Here is a 16,909-nt window from a genome sequence, read left to right on the forward strand (position 1 = left end):
GTTGTGGTAAGGCAGGAGCCGGGTATGGGTCGGGCCGCCTTGTGTCTTCTCCCCGGGTACCCCGGCAGGGTTGCACCTCAGCAGGACCCAGGCCGGCACTGCTTCTTGTCACAGGGCAAGTGCACCTGTGCGGCAGCCGCCAGGGTGGGGCAGGGATCCAGCAGGGCAGGGTTGCACTGCACGTGCGCGGCTCGGGTGCAGCGCTGCTGCCTTTGTTGGCTGAGGTGAGGGGCCGGAGTGGCCTGCGAGTACTGCCGTCAGGGCAGCCCGGAAGGCCCCAGACACAGCAGTGGCCTTAGGCAGCGTGCTTTATTGTTAGGTGTCACAGTCTCTGATGGGTTGGAGAGAAAGTGCAGTTAGCAAGCACTTTAATAAACAAGTTATGCTGAATAAATACTCCTCCCACTACCTTCGCAGGTGGGCCTGTGGTGCAGACTCGGCAGTAGTGCTGGCATTAGTCTTAAAATAGCTTCAGCATGTGTTAAATTCACTCAGCTTAGGGTTGCTTTAAGCTTTGGGTTACCCTGTTTAGTAGCCCACACTGCAGCATCTTATGAGCAGGAGGTGCAAGGAGGCTCCTGAAGAAGCAAGAGAAACTAAGTTCTCCATGAAATAAGTAGTAGCAGTAAGGGCTGTGCTATGATACTACATCAATGCCAATATGTAAAACAAAAAAAAAAAATAGCCAGGACTTGTTTGATAACTTCTTCCTTGTTGCCCTTCCTTGCTGCCCCGACCCCAAGGAGATGCTCTATATGATTGCAGGCACACCATCTGTGGCCCAGGAATATAAACTCGCTTGTTTGTGCTGTCTACCCACCCCCCTACTCCTACTCCCAGAAGGGAACTTTACAGTAGAAGAGCCAGAGAGCACCACACAGTACTAAACTGCAATCTAACTTATTTGCTATATTTGCTTTGGTAAGTCTTGGAGGCATGGAGAAGGAAGCAGAGACAGGTGTCATGGCAATATATAAGCCTTTCTTTTCTAGTAACTTCAGGAATTTCTCTATCTTCAATCATATGCAGAATGAGAATAATTATAATGGAGCACGAGTGCAGAGCTGCTGCTGGCGAATTTAACCACTCTATTGTCTAGGCCAAGTGGCCTGCACTAGCACTCCCACTGCTCTAGCACCTCTGAGCCGTGAGGGAGAGCCCTATTTCCAAGTGGAGGCAGAGATAGTGTCTGCTGATTTGTCTTGCCTGGCAGCAGAGGGTAGCACAGCTCTGCATTTGAAAATAGCTTCTGCAGAGGAACTATTCCTGCACAAATTTGGAGCTAGGAAAAAGGTGGAGTTCTTCCTGAGAAGAGACAGGTGGACCAGGCAATAGGGACTGGCACAGCCACACACACGGGTGATGTGGGCAGAACCCACTCTCAGAGCAGATGCTCTGGGAGGAGGTGCTGTTCCTCCAGGTGGGTTTTGGAAAACCCAAGAAGGGAAAGGTGCCCACCCTTACAACCTTCAGTTTTCAGAGGAGTCTGTCTCTTCATTGGACCCTTCACTCTCAGTATCCATTTTTCGCCGGTGGTGTAGAGGTTTCCAGGGAGAGTTAATCCTGGGTGAGTTACGGACAGGCAAATTAGCTGTGTCCCTGCAGGAGCTGGTGGGACCGGAGATGGGAAGGCCTGAAACCTGAGCTACCCTGAAAGAGAAAAGACAAGTGCTGGGCAGCTTAACTGGTCATCATCAACCTTTGCCATAGCAGTTTTGAAGTGAACATGGAAGGAGGACTTATTCACAACTAGCACAGGAGTGGAAAGATGTTAACGGCATAAAGGGGTAGTATCTTGCACTAGTACCTGTCAGACTTGCCATGTGACTCTTTCTTCCTGTTTAAACAGATCTTTCTTCTGGGCTGAGCCTGTGTCCTTCAACACTCCTAGTTTTCACCATCCAAAAAAAAGTCCCTGTTCGTTAGAGACTGCTGCTTCCTCTAGACCTCTCTTTGAGGCACGCTTTTCCCCTCTGTATCTGAAGACTTCCTGAGGATTTTGTTAGCTGCACTAAGGCACCCCAAAGAAAGAGGCCTGCTTTGCTGTTAGCTCCTCTAGTGCTTTATAGTAGAGCAAAGGAGTAGGGATGTTTTTTTACTGAAGTCTTCTTTAGCATGCTACCTTTAATCTGTTGCTTTACCTCCTAATTTAGGCAACTCCACTTACAATTTCTCAAGTTCCTGATCCATGGCAGGGTCCAGAAACAAGTCTCCTTTATCTGGCAAAGACCCTAGGGAAAAAAAAACCAAAACAAAACCAACAAAGGAAAGTATGAGAGCACAACAGAGTTACAGTATTCATTCTTAAAGAAAAGCAGTCAAGTCCTAGCAGCATCCAAAATGTGCCCTGAAAGTCAGAGAAGACTCTTCCTCATACCTATTAGAGAAATGGTCACTGAATGTTTAGGATTATGGACAGGTAAGGAATGATGACCCATATTCTGAGCCTTTCACACAGGCTCAAACTAAGTGGGAGGCACTCTCAGTAGTCTCACCTCTCAGATCTTGAGAGCCCTAAGGACTGGCAGTTTCCATTCACTACTGAGTACTGACTGTCAGGGAGGTGACAGTGTCAACTTTGGGCCTCTGCTAATTGCCTTATATAGTCACAAGTCCCAGATCCTATCAGAGCAGTAGATACACAGCCGGAAGCATGTGCTGTGCCACCCAGTGAGATGTATACTTCTGTGCCACCTACCTTTCTTGGGACAAGCATTGAGCTTGGGGATCAAAGCACTCCACAGGTGTAAGACTACTGTTTTCCTTGCAATTCAGTGAAGGCAGGCCTGACTCTGGTGCACGTTAAGTCTACAGGAGTAAGTGTGGGTTGATTGTGCTCTAGCATCACTTGCTGTCTGGTAGAGAGCATGAAGGCTGGGTGAGTAACTGGGTACCCTCTTTCAGCATAAGGTCAGAATGCTCCTTTTTACATTTGAAACCCTATTCAGGATGAAGGATATGGTGTAGTTCAGGACTGGAACAGCTGGTTGATCATCCTTGCCATTCTCTGAAAGGAACTGGCACATCAGGAGGAGCCCGTAAAGGAAGATGGAGCTCTTAAGAAAGCCCTCCTTCCTAATTTTGTAACAAACTCCACCTTGTACAGGGGTCATAGGAGCATATGATCGACCCACACAGAGATGACAATTGCTTACCCCAGCCTGGATAGTGCCATTGCACATCAGGACAAAAAAACTGCACTCGGTAATCTCTACCAACAGTGCAGTGAGGAATGTTCTTGTTTTTCAGAAGACCTGGGTGCTACACTGAGTACATTTGGCAAGAGATTTTATACTCCCTGTGGGAACACAAATCTGGTTTCTGGCCCTGGAACCTTGCCTTTGAAGGAGGAGCTGGAGAGCCACCTGCCTTACACAGGCAAGCTGGCAGCTGTCATCAAAAACACGGCAATGAGTGCCTAAAAAGTAGGACCAGTTTAGACCAGAACTGACTCTCCTTCTTCCAGTTCCAATCTTCTCCTCCTGCAAATAAACATGAAAGCCTGACATTGCAACACAGAGTGTCAGGAGGTCCAGTAAAGTGCCCCATCTTACTGTCTTTCATGGGCTCAATTAAAAGAGTAAGCAGCTAAAGGTTACCTTGTTTCTGCATTTGCAGAACACACAGTGAGGTCTCTAAAGCACAAAAATTAGGTGGGAGAGTCAGTTAATAACACTTAAAGGCTTCATCAATTGATGCTGACACTGGAGTTTGGTTGCAGATTCCAGCGTGCCCGACAAATTCATCAGCACTGCCCCAGCTTCAACAAGCTGCTCTAATCCCTGTTCCTCAAGGGGGCTTGGTGAGACCGAAAGACTCTTTGCCTGAAACTGCCCTTGCTAAAGGGCTTTTGGAGCTTATGATCCCCTACAGACCAAAGACTACTGAATTCACCCTTTAGCAGAGATTGACACCAGCAAAGAATCCTCCTTCCCTTGCCAAAATGCTAGCACCTGTCAGACTCACGTCTGCTGCTCCTTCTCTGAGAGGGGCCTTGGCAGGAGGCTGGCAGAGGGCCAGGGGATGGGCCCACGTTACTGGAAACAAAACCCCACACACTTCGAAGGCACAGGAGGAGCTGTGGGCAGGATATTTTTTTCTGCTCATCTGTTTTTGCACTCAATTAGAGTGGATTTCATAGGGCAATGGAAAAAAGGGTTTTGCTTGCTGAAATCCAGGCATCGTCTTCCCCAGGGAATACACTGCTTCCTAAACCAGTTTGCAGAGGGGATTGCAGAGTTCTATTTGTGCACCTTTGATATATAATCTCCATGTTGCTGGGTAAACAGCCCTGCCCCAGAGGAGCATTAGAAACTTAAATGGTTTGCTGTAAGAAGGGCTCAGCCAGGGACGGGACACCTTCACTCTGCTATGACAAACCTGGGCAAAAGAAGACATCAGGTAAGATACAGATTTTCACTGAGGTTTGTCTTTGTAATATAGGGACTGGCATATATTCAAGCCTAGAAGTAGAGGGAGAGGATACCTACCCAAGGATAGAGAAGGCCTGCCCTTACTGGCCGGATGATTTGCTGAGTGGAGATGAGTGAAGATAAGTGTTTGGGCCTCCACACATTTAAACGTCGCCTGGATACAGCCTTATCAAGCACAAAAAGCCGTTTCTGTTCACCTTTGCAAGAGGAAGGAAAGCACGAGCAAGGCATATAGGGGCAATATGGAGTTGTGAGTCTGAATTACGTGTAGATTACACGCTGTCCTTTGACACTGCAACACTTTACTTCCTTGCCCTACAATAATATTGACCAATACAACATGGAAATGAGAACCGAGATGCTGCTTGTTAATCCCTCTGGTTCCCACAGCAGTTTGGTACAGGACTTTGTAGCAGTTTGTGGTTTACGATATCACCGGATTTTCAGGAGGCCATATGTTAATACACCAGCAGAATCACACTGCCCCGAAGGAGGATGGGGAAGAGGTGGGAAAGCCTTTGAGCCAAGGCAGCAGCAGAGGTTTTCCCATTAGGTGTGCTGCCTTTTCTTGTAGTTGACAGCAATCGCTTAAAATCTGTGGGAGAGTGAAGGGCTACAACATGGGATGGGACTTAATTCAGTACTGTTGACAGCAGTCAGCCACCTTGTCTCCTGACCACCTTCACAGCCAAACATATTAAAATGACAGTTCTGCTGAAATGATCAGCTATTGAAGAGGTAAAACATTCCTATCTTAGGGCAGCATTTCATGTATAATTTTATCACTGAAGAAGCTCCACAGCTTCAAGCAGAGAGTAAGGCCCAAGGTTATGTTTTTGAAGTTTATTCTATCAAGAAAAAGATTAAAAACTTTCACTCTATTCCTGACAGTGTAAAATCTGGGACATAATTACAGAGGAAATTCCACAGAAATGCAGAATGACTCAAAATCTAGAACTGTACCACTCACGGGAGGCTTACCTAGGGCTCTATTAATCCTCTGATCCTTTGCAAGTGCTGTAAGGAATCCATAGAATGTCAGTCTCTGTGCATTACTCAACATTTCTTTCACAAGAGCAGAAGGTGGACAGCTAGGAAAAGAGAGACAAAGAGGTCATCTTGTCTTTTAAATTACCATCTTTGGTTTTTTCCAAGACCCAGCTCAAACTGGACAAATAAACCCTTTTACCTGTTCTAACCCTGTCAAGTTGCCCTGACTCAGTTTAAAACAAATAGCCACCAACTTGCTTTATTTAGCATTGCATCTGCTCTCCATTTGCTAAGCAGGATGTTTGAGCTGTAGTACATCCCTAAGAGCAGCCTTACCTGTCTGCATTCTAAGAACAGGAAGCCTAGACTCACTCAGAGGCCTACACATCCCAGCTCATAGGATGTTCTTTCAAAAATAAACTGCAAAATCTTTCCTTTAGAAGACAATAACATTTTATGAGTGTTGTTATATTGTTATCACTGTTTTACCAGTGATAGTCATCCAAGGGGCAGGAAAACCACTCCAATGATAGCCTAAATATATCAGAAAACAGTATTTAGATGGGGACTAAATTGTCATGTCCCTTTCTTCTACATTCACCTTAACCCCTGGCCCTGTCTCCTAAGCAGTAACATCATAGTGATTCTTGCTCTTGCCTAATACTCCTTAAAGGACTCAATACTGAATAAAACTTCTTCATCAGATGGAAGTGTTGAGCAGTCCATGGTGTAGTTGCACCCCTGGTAGATGTGGGTGTTGGCTGGTGAGCCCTCAGGCAAAGGTGGTTACCAAAGCCTGGCTGAGTATTGAGCTATGGGATGAAAGGGTGGGAATGGTTTCCCTCACAGTGCTGTCAGAGACTGACCTACCAGATGGGCTCACAACATCCTTCCCCTTTGAAGCTCTCAGGACATCCAGGGAATGTAGAGCTTTTGTTATTTGTAAGAACAAAATGACCTGACATCTCCATGCTTAGATGACGATAGTACTGGACAGCAGTTCAGCTGTAATTTTGTGGATCACAAATTTGGGTTCAGGCACCTAAAGCGGGAATCAGGTAGAACTTGTGTTCTGAGTCTTTTTGTGGATCTAGTCCATGACCTTCTAGCAGGGTGTGTGTTTACTACATGCAAGAAACTATGAAGAAAATGTCTGTCAAACTATACAAGAAGGTCTGGTATTGATCGTTCCCTGCTGATCTGTTAGCGGAGACCAGCTTCGTCACAGGCTCAGATACAGACTAGCAGGGTGAGCTTGTATTAAGACTTCAAACTTTACCTCCCCCAGTGAGCCTTTTCTATGCTTCAACACCCAAGAACACAACTGCACTTGTTTATCTTCTCTAGAAAAACTCATTAACTCATTATGCTAGATGGACCTCTCTTTGATGAAAGCATCCATGCAGAAGTGAGAAGGAAAGCAGAGACCCAAATCAATCCAGTACTTCGAGAATCTGCTCAAATTTCATGTTTCTTAAGTCCATGAAATTGTTTCTCTCCTTTGGTTAAAGCAGTTCAGCTATGATCTCTCCCTTCGTACTTCTCCCGTGAGATCCACTTGGGAGTTACAGCTTGTTCAAAGTCCTGTACTTCTTCACAGCTCCAACCTTACAAAGGGCCTCCAGACACGCAGAGTTCAAATATGTGTTTTGGACCTGATTCGTACCTATATTTTGATCTGTCACACAAGGACTCTAGGCACTGGTAGAAGAGTGATGCCTCTACCCCATCGAGTGGGTTGCAGTCATTTGGGGACTGGCGCTGCCGATGCTGCCCAGAGGATGATGTTGGCACAATCACAGTATTTGGATTCTTACCAGCCAGTAGATCTAGATAAATGGCAGCCACGCTTTCCAGGAACTCTGAGAAAACAGAAAGCAACTTAAAACTCAGGGCTATAACCAGCATCCTCCTGACCTGAGATTAAACTGCCATTCCCTGCTCTGTGTTATACTTGGCACCAACAGGAAATAAGCACAACACTAAGATATCCTGCATATTCAAATCAGATACTGTGCAGGCACAAACAGCCACTTCCATATAAGTTCCTGGCTTCTTCCTATCAGGATGATTATGAGAGGCTCCTCGCTCTGTTGAAGAAGATTCTTCTCAAGGGAACAGAGGCTAGCTAGCACATGGATAAAACTGGAACATGAAAACTAACATTGAACACTAAACTGGTTTGCAAAGTCTAGAAGTTTTCCGTCTTTCCTTTCTCTTGCAACTGATTAAGAACTCATCCAAGTTGGGAACAAACTATGTGGAACTGCAAGAGGAGGAAAGGGAGCAAGTTACGCCTGCAGGCTGTATCCCAGCTTATCTCTGTGCTGCTCCAAAGTAAATATAACATGGGATCTAGAGGAAGGGCCAGGGCAGGTCAGGGCTAGAGTTGGCAGAAAGTCTCTCCCCAGGCTCCTCATACGATTTACTGCAAGAGTCTAATTTTAAACAACTTTGTTTATGGATATGGTCAGCAGATTACAAATCTAGATTCCATTTGGAGTGGTTTGCATTTGTGCGGGTTGGTGGGAGAGTGTATGACAGGCTGCATGTGTGCATGGATCCTGGGTGAACAGGACAGGGATGGCATGTTCAAGTGTGTGTACACGAGGGCTGGCTTCTCAGGACTCTAGTGGCATTTAAGTCCTGAGTGAATGGAAGTGCAATCCTGTGTGTAGGGTGGGTGGAGAGGAAAGGCAGCATGTCAGCAGGCCTTGAGGCTGCGCTGAGGTTCCACTGTTCAGCGGAAATACTTGTTATCATCAGAGAAAAAACTTTCCAAACACGTTTTCTGTCCCTGGCTAAAGGCATTATAAGGCATTATGGTTCTGCCCAACCCAAAATGACCATTTTGAACTGTTTTCTTTTGATGAATTGTCATGCATAGTGTTGCAATATGCACAGGGGAGATACAGGGGAAGTATATACAGAAAAGTACTGAGAAAAAAAGAGTTTTGTATTGGGGATGGCAGCTGATTCTTAAATGCTAGATTCTTAACTGGCTGGATCAGATCCACCACAGCTTCTAGCCAGTGTCTTCCAGTATCCAGAGCTGGCCCCTTTTGACTGGTCGAGGACAATTGTGTCCATCAGACAGAGTTATTTAGGTGCAAGTGGACAGAAATCCATGAGCTTATGTAACTTTTAGAAAGTGCTCTGTGCTGGGAGAGGAGTAAGTGGCACCGCAGCAGTCCTTAGTGCTTGGGAGCATATTTAACTTTGATAAAGGAAATGCTTCACTTTTTGCCCATTTAAGCAGTTCTCTGAATAAGATTCCTTTCACTCAACCACATTTTAGGGGGGCTTGGACAAACAGACCAATGTATTTTAAAGCAATCTCCCTGTACAGAACAAGCACCTGATTGCTCATCCAAGTTTCTCCCCCTTGTCTCCTCAACTTTAGCTTAAAAATACCTGGGGATTTTTACAGATGTATATGTGTGATTGAGCATATGTAAATATATGCACATACAAACTAATATTATTTGATTTGTATTTTTTCTGTCAATAATTTTAAAAGAAGTACACCATGTAGTTAAACTGGGGGAGAGGGATAGGTTATGATAAATGACCAACAATAGGAAGAAGGTAGATGAGGATTAACTGTTTCCTTTCCCTTCCAACTAGGGGCTCTCAAATCAAACAAGAGATGTGCTTCTTCATGGGACAGATAGCAGACCTGTGCAACTCCTTGCTAAAAGATGTTGTGGAGGTTACAAGTTTATGTGATTTTCAAGGGGAGGCTGGAAAAGTTCTTGGGAGATGAGTCCACTGGGGGTTCCTAAACCCATGGAAACTATACCCAGTTCAGAAACTCTCTGAAACTAGCTCATAGTTGGGCAAGTATTAGGGTGAAGAATTGTATCCATTTGTCTAGTTTCTTTTCCTTTCAAGGCTGCAGCTTGTGGGCTTTTCTTATCCTGTCTCCAGCAGGGACCAATGCTTTAGAGGCAGAAATCTGTCTTAAGGATAGGAAAAAGAATGTTCCTAGTGCAGGTTGATTGCTAGCTAACACACTCTAGATAAAGCTGGAAATTTATGTCTCAAGGCTAAAATTAATATGTGCATAAGCCGTAACAGTTAAAGGCACCTAGTTATTCACATAAAATTTGAGACCTCCTAATGAATCGTCCTAATCTGTTGGCATCAGTGATGTCTTTCATCAGTAGATTCCATTATCTATATAATTTCTGTGAAAAACCATATCCTTACAAGTTTCGACAAAGTACAGGGATTGGGAAGCTCTAAGTTTGTAATGCTGTACTAGTGGGTGAAGTCCACAGCTACCCAGCCTTTACCTGAGTAGTAGAACTGGATCTGGAAAGCAAAGAGGAAATCAGAAAAAGACATCAGGCAATCCATAGCATCATCCATCAGCACAATCCTAGGATAAGACGAGAGAAATAGTTTAGCATCTACAGAAGAACTGAAGTCTATAAGCAGGAACCTCAGATCTAGAGAAAGTACATACAGGAGCTATGTGCAACTGAGGATTGCTAGTGCCGTGGCCTAGTATAAGAGGTAAGGAGAGAGGAATAGGAACACCCATGATGCATGGATGTGGACACCCTAATAAATGAAGGCAGCATAAGAACCTGCAGCAAGAAGAAGACCCTGAATGTCAATGCTATCACACACCTCAGCTACAGTGTTGAACAGAGCTTGGTGAACATGATAATGGAACAAATACTGGCATAAAAACGGCAAGGCTGGTTCACGTGGCTATGTGAAGACTAATCATGCTACAGACGAGACAACTACATGAGTATTAAACTGGTTTAAGCAGAATGAGACTGGCTGTATTCCTGTCTATACCAGGGTTCATCAAACTCAGATATTTTCAGATTCGTAAGGATAACAACAGTTGTTAATTCTCAAGCTTTACAAACTCCACTTGACTAGAGGGGAAATAACATTGCACAAACAATCAGCTTTCTGATTACACACTGTGAATATCCTACCCTCCCAGATGAATGAATCAGTCTCTTTTTATATCCATCAATCAGGTCTATCATTTGACTATGACACCATATTTCACGGAAACTGAAGACTTCTTGGGCCAGCAACAATGTCTTCTTTCTGCTAAGCTCCAGGTGCATGTAGGGAGCTACAGGCATCTCTATTTTGAAGCATACTTCATGAATATAGGAATTATCAGCCATCTGCCATAACGATGAAGTACAAGTGATAGCAAAGTCCAACTCCTGATGTCAGGAGGAAAAAAAAATCTAGTTTTCAGAGGTAAGTTAGGGCAAAAATGTTCATTAAAATGAAAACAAAACCAATGCTCTGGTTCACTGCTATTACAGTCTTTGAAGTGGGGAAAATCAAACTTGGGCTGATCAATGACAGGTCAGACTGGAAAACAGAAGGAAACACTCCGCTTTGATGGTGAAAAACAGAGTATTCAGACAATGCTAGAGAAAGATAGTTTCAACTGTTTGCAGATCTACTGACCCTGTACAGTCAATATCTGGCATATCATGTCATATGAGAAGGATTAGCAGTTCATTATAGCAAAAGTACAGGTCATCTAGTAGGGCCCTTTTGAACACGGGACCAAATGAAATCCACAGACCAACTCCTGCAGCATCAGTGGTCTAAACATATTGCTGGAGAAACACTGTTTTGTCTCATGTAGAAGTAACTCCAGGGAGCTATGTGCAAGGCTGACCTACAAGATTTATAGGATCTTGCAAGACTTTCCTGCCACTCAGACCAGTTCTATTCACTGTGGCAAAATCAAACATGCAGAGCAGCTTAAATTAATTAAATTGAACTAATTCAAAGAAGAAAGACTGGGGCTAAGAGGGTCCCCAGGAGAAAAGCCGGTATTTAGAACAAAACCCTTTGAAGATGTCAAAGTACTTCTGATTTATTTATTATGTCCAGAAGCCTCCTCCTGTCTGAAGAAGCAGTAGCTTCAGTTCTTAATTCTCACTAGTAAGCATGTCTCTGAGATTTGTCAGTGGCGACATCAAGGAAACGGCTTTGAAGCTGGCAGGCAGAGCATCTTCATCTCTGGCAATACTGCTCAGCTGCTGACTGAGCAGTATTTCTAACCACTATTTAAGCTCTGGAAATGTGATGGGCCACACTGCTGATGGGCTGCACTCCCTCCTTTGAAATGATGGTCTGTTTCCCAGATACCCTCAAAGCACACAAGCTTTTGCTAGTGCACTTCTCCATCCTGCAGATACAGAACAGCAGAGTTTTTTTACATATTTGTTACGCAGAGAGACAATATTGTATCACCTTCATGACAATCAGCCCATTTCACTTGTTAAATCTCAAGCTATAGTCAATGGCTGTGCTCTGCAGCACTAAGTCCCCGTCTCTTACTTACTTAGAGGAAAGCATGAGTAGGCAGAGGTCTGAGAATTTGCTGCACATTTCTTACTGTTTAAAGATAGCAAAGAACTTCTAAGGAGGACTGCATAGCACATATGTCACAGAGGAGCATCTAAATAGGAGCAGGTGCACTCTGGAGCTAGGTTACTGACTCCACTTGGCCCAGGAGTCTGCACTCCGGAAATGTTCAGAAGTCTTTAAATCCAATAAAATGGATTTAATAATAATTTAATTTAATAATTGAATTTAGTAATTCAGAGAGGACATATTAACTTCAGCTGACTATTCCTCCACGCAGCCAGCTGGCTGAGCAGTCAGGAAAGCTGGGAGAGCATCATATGCAACATATCTGCACCTCTTTCCTGAAATATCTGGCAAGAAGAGAGTCCTAGCCACAGACTGTAACCCAGACAACAGAGCCAAAATTGAGAACAAAATCTGAAAGTCTGCACTGCAAATCAAAAGGGTTAATCAGGTAGCTACTACTTCAAGGCATTCTGTATTCATTCTTTCTTGTCCAAATTAGACTTCAAGACCTCAGGGCACAGAAATATTTACAAAGGTAAGGCTGGCACTCAATGAATGATGAAAATCAAGGAGAAACTTTGGGAAGGTCAGAAGAAAGATGCCTACACCTGAGAGGCTCTGGTAAAAGGTGTAGAGGTCAAGTGGGTTCTTCTGGCAGGAAAACTTTACTACTGTGCCAGTGGGTAAGTTTTATGATCTACTGATTGCAGTTAAAATCTCAGAAAACCAGAGGACAAACTCTACACCAGGCAAGTGGAAAGGACTTTTACTGTTCTCTGCTACCATTAAAATCTAACCGACAAAATCTGTTTTAAGAGCAGGCTGATTCAAATGACTCTTCAGGGGATTGGTTTGTTTAATGTTACATGGAGGCAAAAATAAGCAGAACATACAAAAAGGGCAAGATCTGCACTATCAATCAGGCAATCTTCTAACAACAGGGGTGCAGTCTTGAAGCCTCACTTCCAGTAGCACTGATCCGTGCAACATGAGCTCCCATAACACATAAAACAGCCTAGAAGCTGTGAACTACTCAGCTCTTGCTATTCAAATGTAAGCAGCGAGTTCCTTGTGTTTCTATTCTTGTGTTTCTACAAAAGAAAGTCAGTGCTCAGATCTTTAAATCATGGCATCGAATAAAAAAACCCTTCATTTTCTGTCCTTCTGCAATTTTGAGATTCAGAAAACCAAAAGGTATCTCTGAAGATCAACAGTATCTCTGTAGATTAAAATTTCAGTTTGCTAGTGCCTATAACCCTTTAAAGAAGAAAACATCCAAGAAAGCTCATAGACACAGATAACCTGGTGGTTCTTTGGGTATGACTTCTGCATTTGTGTGGCACCAGGAACAGAAAAATGGAGCTCTCTGGCGTCATGTGAATAAAACCTATATTGTTGTAGCCTCTGTTCTTCTGCTGTGACATTTCCTGATCTTACTCCTAGTGTTTGTTATCACAGCAACAGCTCCTGGACACGTGGAGTGCACCATGCTGTGAGATCATCTCAGTCAGCACTGAGACTACAACTACAACCGCTCACTTCCCAAAGTGCCGATAGTTACACAGGCCATGGCTGTATCAGTGAATGAGGTGGCTACTCCCACTGCTACTTTATGTAATTCTTTTGCTAAGTAAATTAGCAACAAAACTGTTGGGGGTGTGCAGACTGAAGAAGAAACAAATGTCAGTAGGTTTGCAGGTGACATTCGTGCTTTTCAAGGTCTCAATCAGCTGGTGCTGGAAGACAGCCTGCAGAGTTCACCTTTCTAACGGGCAGAGACCAAGGGGGACAACGGAAAGCATAGACCAGAAAAAGGACAAGAGAGCAAGCAACCGTTGCAAGGAAAGAGAAAGCTTGTTAGAAATATGACAAGTTTTATAAAAATGGTTCAACTAGATTAGATTAGCTCATAACAGGATAATAGCAATGTGTAAATAAATCTAGCCCATGAAATGTAGGAGTGAGGTCATTCCCACCTGAGCCTGGGTGCCTCTGACATGGATCTCATGCCTCTCCAACACCTGCTCCCAAAGCTGGCTTTTCTATCTCTACAGCACGTGCACAACTATAGCAGGCCCCTGAATGGGGTCTCTAGCTTACAACAAGCTCGTGAATTGAATTCCTTGACATAAACATCATAACATGTAGATATGCTGAAGTGTCTTTTCATGCATCATCACAAATTCCTGCTCAGCTTGTTATGTTACCTTGTAAATACTAGTCTGTACAACAGGGATACGGAAACCTTGGTGGTCTGGGAAAGAAAAGAGAAAAATCTAAACTACAAGTTCACAGTCTGAGAAAAGAGAAAGGGCGAGCTAAGCTCTTTGGAGACCGATTGAAACCTGCGTAAATCACAACAAACTCTGATAACACAGTTTCTTTGCCAATTATCCACCTTATATGGGAGAGTTCCCACGAAAATCCTCAAATGCTATTTCTTTGGCGACCGGTAGGACACGACATAGTACACAAAATGGACCTTCTTAAGCTCAAGCCGCATGCGTAATAGCTATGCAAAATTATTAATCAGTTTTTTAATATGTATGATTATTTGGGGAAAATAATGAATATGCATGTAATCGGGTGATATAAGCTTTGGTTGAGGCAGCATATGGGGTGAGAGATTTGAGGAAGATATTCTGCTTGCACCGGGCGCTGATAAGATAAAGAAAATGCTGCTTCTTAATGCTACATTGGTGTTAAGGAGTTTTTCTTCTGAATTTTCGGTAAGAAGCTCAGCTGGAATCTTGTGAAATACACACCAGCACACAGGACTGGTGCGTGTGTACCTGCATGAAAAGAAGCAGCAGATACAACCCTGCTACAGGGTTATAATTTTTTCTTAGTGTGGTATTGGAGGCAAGCAGCTGTACTCAGTGGAGCACCAAAGGCTCATGAGGCAGAGAGAAAAGCAGTGCTCAGCTTTTAGTTTTAATTGAACCAACACAGCTTTAATTGGAGTTAAACTGAGAGCAGGGCATAGGAGCCAGGGAAGAATGCAGAGGATCAGCCAAGTGGAAGTATTGGATGGATAACACTACTCTTTTTCTCTTTCCTTTTTAAATATAATTTTCAGGGGACTCTGACGCTAAAGAAAGATAACGGGATGACAAATAGAAAATAAGGACCTTTTCATTATTTAGGCCATGAACAACATAGGCGGCAGCTAATATCCTGATCATGTGACTGGATCCTGTTTCCAAATGTCTGTGAAAAAAGTTGAATTTCCATGTTCCCTCTGCTGCGATGGCTAGGAATGATAACCTTGCTGTGAATATATACGTGCATGCACTCCTACTGAGATCAGAACTAACCTGCCATCCCAACAGATGCATATACCTTGTTACAGTTTCACTATCAGTTATGAATCAACTGCCTGGGCTGGTCTGGAACAAACAAGCATTATCAGTAAAAAAATCCATATGACATTATCAGTGCCCTGAGCCATCTACCTGCTTCAGGCCTTATCTAGATTAAAATTTTGTATTAGCTATCATGTTCTTAGCTAAAGTACTTTAAAACACTGGATGAGGTTAGTACCTTTTAAATGTGATCAACCATAGGAAGCTGGGGCAAGGGGGAACACATTTAAAGAACATGTTTAAAGAACATTTTAAAGATGTTAAACAGTATTTGGAATAGAATTTCAAATCATGTCAGTTAAAAACACATTGTCTAACATTCTTTTAAATGCAACTCATTTTCTGAATGTAGAACCAGCAGCAGCATTCTGTGCTGACACTTCAGTCCTTGTGTACCTTAAATATACGCTCTTTCTCATTGCTAGAAAAACACCGTGTCCTTAACCTCAAAACATGGTATTTCTTTTCCTCTGAATCTTAAAAGCTGAAGATCCCTATCCATACCTTTACCCACAGATGTAGTTTCTAAGTCCATTCGTGCAGGACTGATCTTGTCTTAAAAAGAGGGTGAGGACTCACCTAGCTGCTTTCTGTGTGAGTTCCATTGGGAAGTCAGGGCAGAGCAGCTGCAGCAGGCAGTGGTATTCCTGTGCTGTCAGCAAATCTGCAGAAAAAGAGAGGTGAGAACACCATAATTCTTTTACAGGCTGTTCCCTCCCCTTGCTTCCCCTCCAGGAAAAAAACCTCTTATACGACCTTCCGCTCTCAATTCAAATAGACTGGGTACTAATGACAATATAACTGCTCCCTAGACCCTCAGAGCTGGGCTCTTCAGATGGAGTTTCCATCAGTAACAATCAGAAAGAGGCCTGATAAAGAGGAAATCCTACTAAAGAGGCTCTTGTAGAGAAACTGTAAACAGGTAGTGATTCTGTGTGAAAAAGAGGTAACAAAAATGGGGCAGTTTCAAGTGACAACATGTTTTGGTTTGACTTGAATATAACCATGTGGTAAAAGGAATAATTTCAAAGTTGCTTAGATTTGCTAAAATTCACTGGCATGTGACATTCACCACAATGGGCCTGAAAACCACCCACGGAACATCTGGTAGCAGTAACAAAGGCAAACAAGGTTTTTGGGTTGTGTCTAGAAGGCTACAGAGTATAAACCACAGATTATATTACTTCGGCATTTGGTAAGGCAGCTGGATGGTATCTTTTGTAATAATGTGTACAAATGCGGACACTATATTATAGGAAGTGCAGAACGAAAATCCAAAAAATACAAGAAAACAAGTCATTAATGTTTTAGAGAGCATCCTTGTCAAAGTCTGGTCAAAAAAGGCCTCTGTGGCTCAGCAAGAGTCTAAAAGAGGTGACTCTTAGAGAAGCTCATAGAATCCCAAGGGAATGGAAACATATTGATGTCAAAAAGCCCTACATGATTGTATGTTCATAATCCAAAATGCTGTGGACCGGAGTTAAGGAGAAGACCAGCTGAACAGCAGCAATTTTGCAGTTCTTCTATATATAGAAGAATGCAAAGTACTGAAGAAATAGCCAGGGATGGAAGTAGAGCCAAGCAGTAGTCAGGGAGGGAATCCAAAGGGCACAGGCATTAGGACTGAGATACAGAGCATATCTTCTTTCACCACAGATGCATCTTAGCCTTCCTTAGGCTCCCATCCAAATAACAAACCTTGTCCTAGATGATAGCTGCAACTTCCCCGTATCTCCAAAACTC

General features: G+C 43.5%; 1 protein-coding gene across 1 annotated transcript; it reads right to left on the reverse strand.

The window, feature by feature from the left end:
• Window positions 1–1,469: 1,469 nt before the first annotated feature.
• On the reverse strand, window positions 1,470–15,895 carry LOC104490828 (chromosome unknown open reading frame, human C11orf49; the record flags this gene model as incomplete). Its single annotated transcript, XM_010133173.1, has 6 exons — window positions 1,470–1,650; window positions 2,168–2,231; window positions 5,415–5,524; window positions 7,090–7,285; window positions 9,722–9,807; window positions 15,746–15,895. Coding segments are annotated over 6 exons (787 nt in total), but the record flags the coding sequence as incomplete, so codon positions are not given.
• Between the last annotated feature and the right edge of the window lie 1,014 nt (window positions 15,896–16,909).

Source organism: Buceros rhinoceros, unplaced genomic scaffold (genome assembly GCF_000710305.1).
Source record: "Buceros rhinoceros silvestris isolate BGI_N320 unplaced genomic scaffold, ASM71030v1 scaffold683, whole genome shotgun sequence".
Classification (NCBI taxonomy): domain Eukaryota; kingdom Metazoa; phylum Chordata; class Aves; order Bucerotiformes; family Bucerotidae; genus Buceros; species Buceros rhinoceros.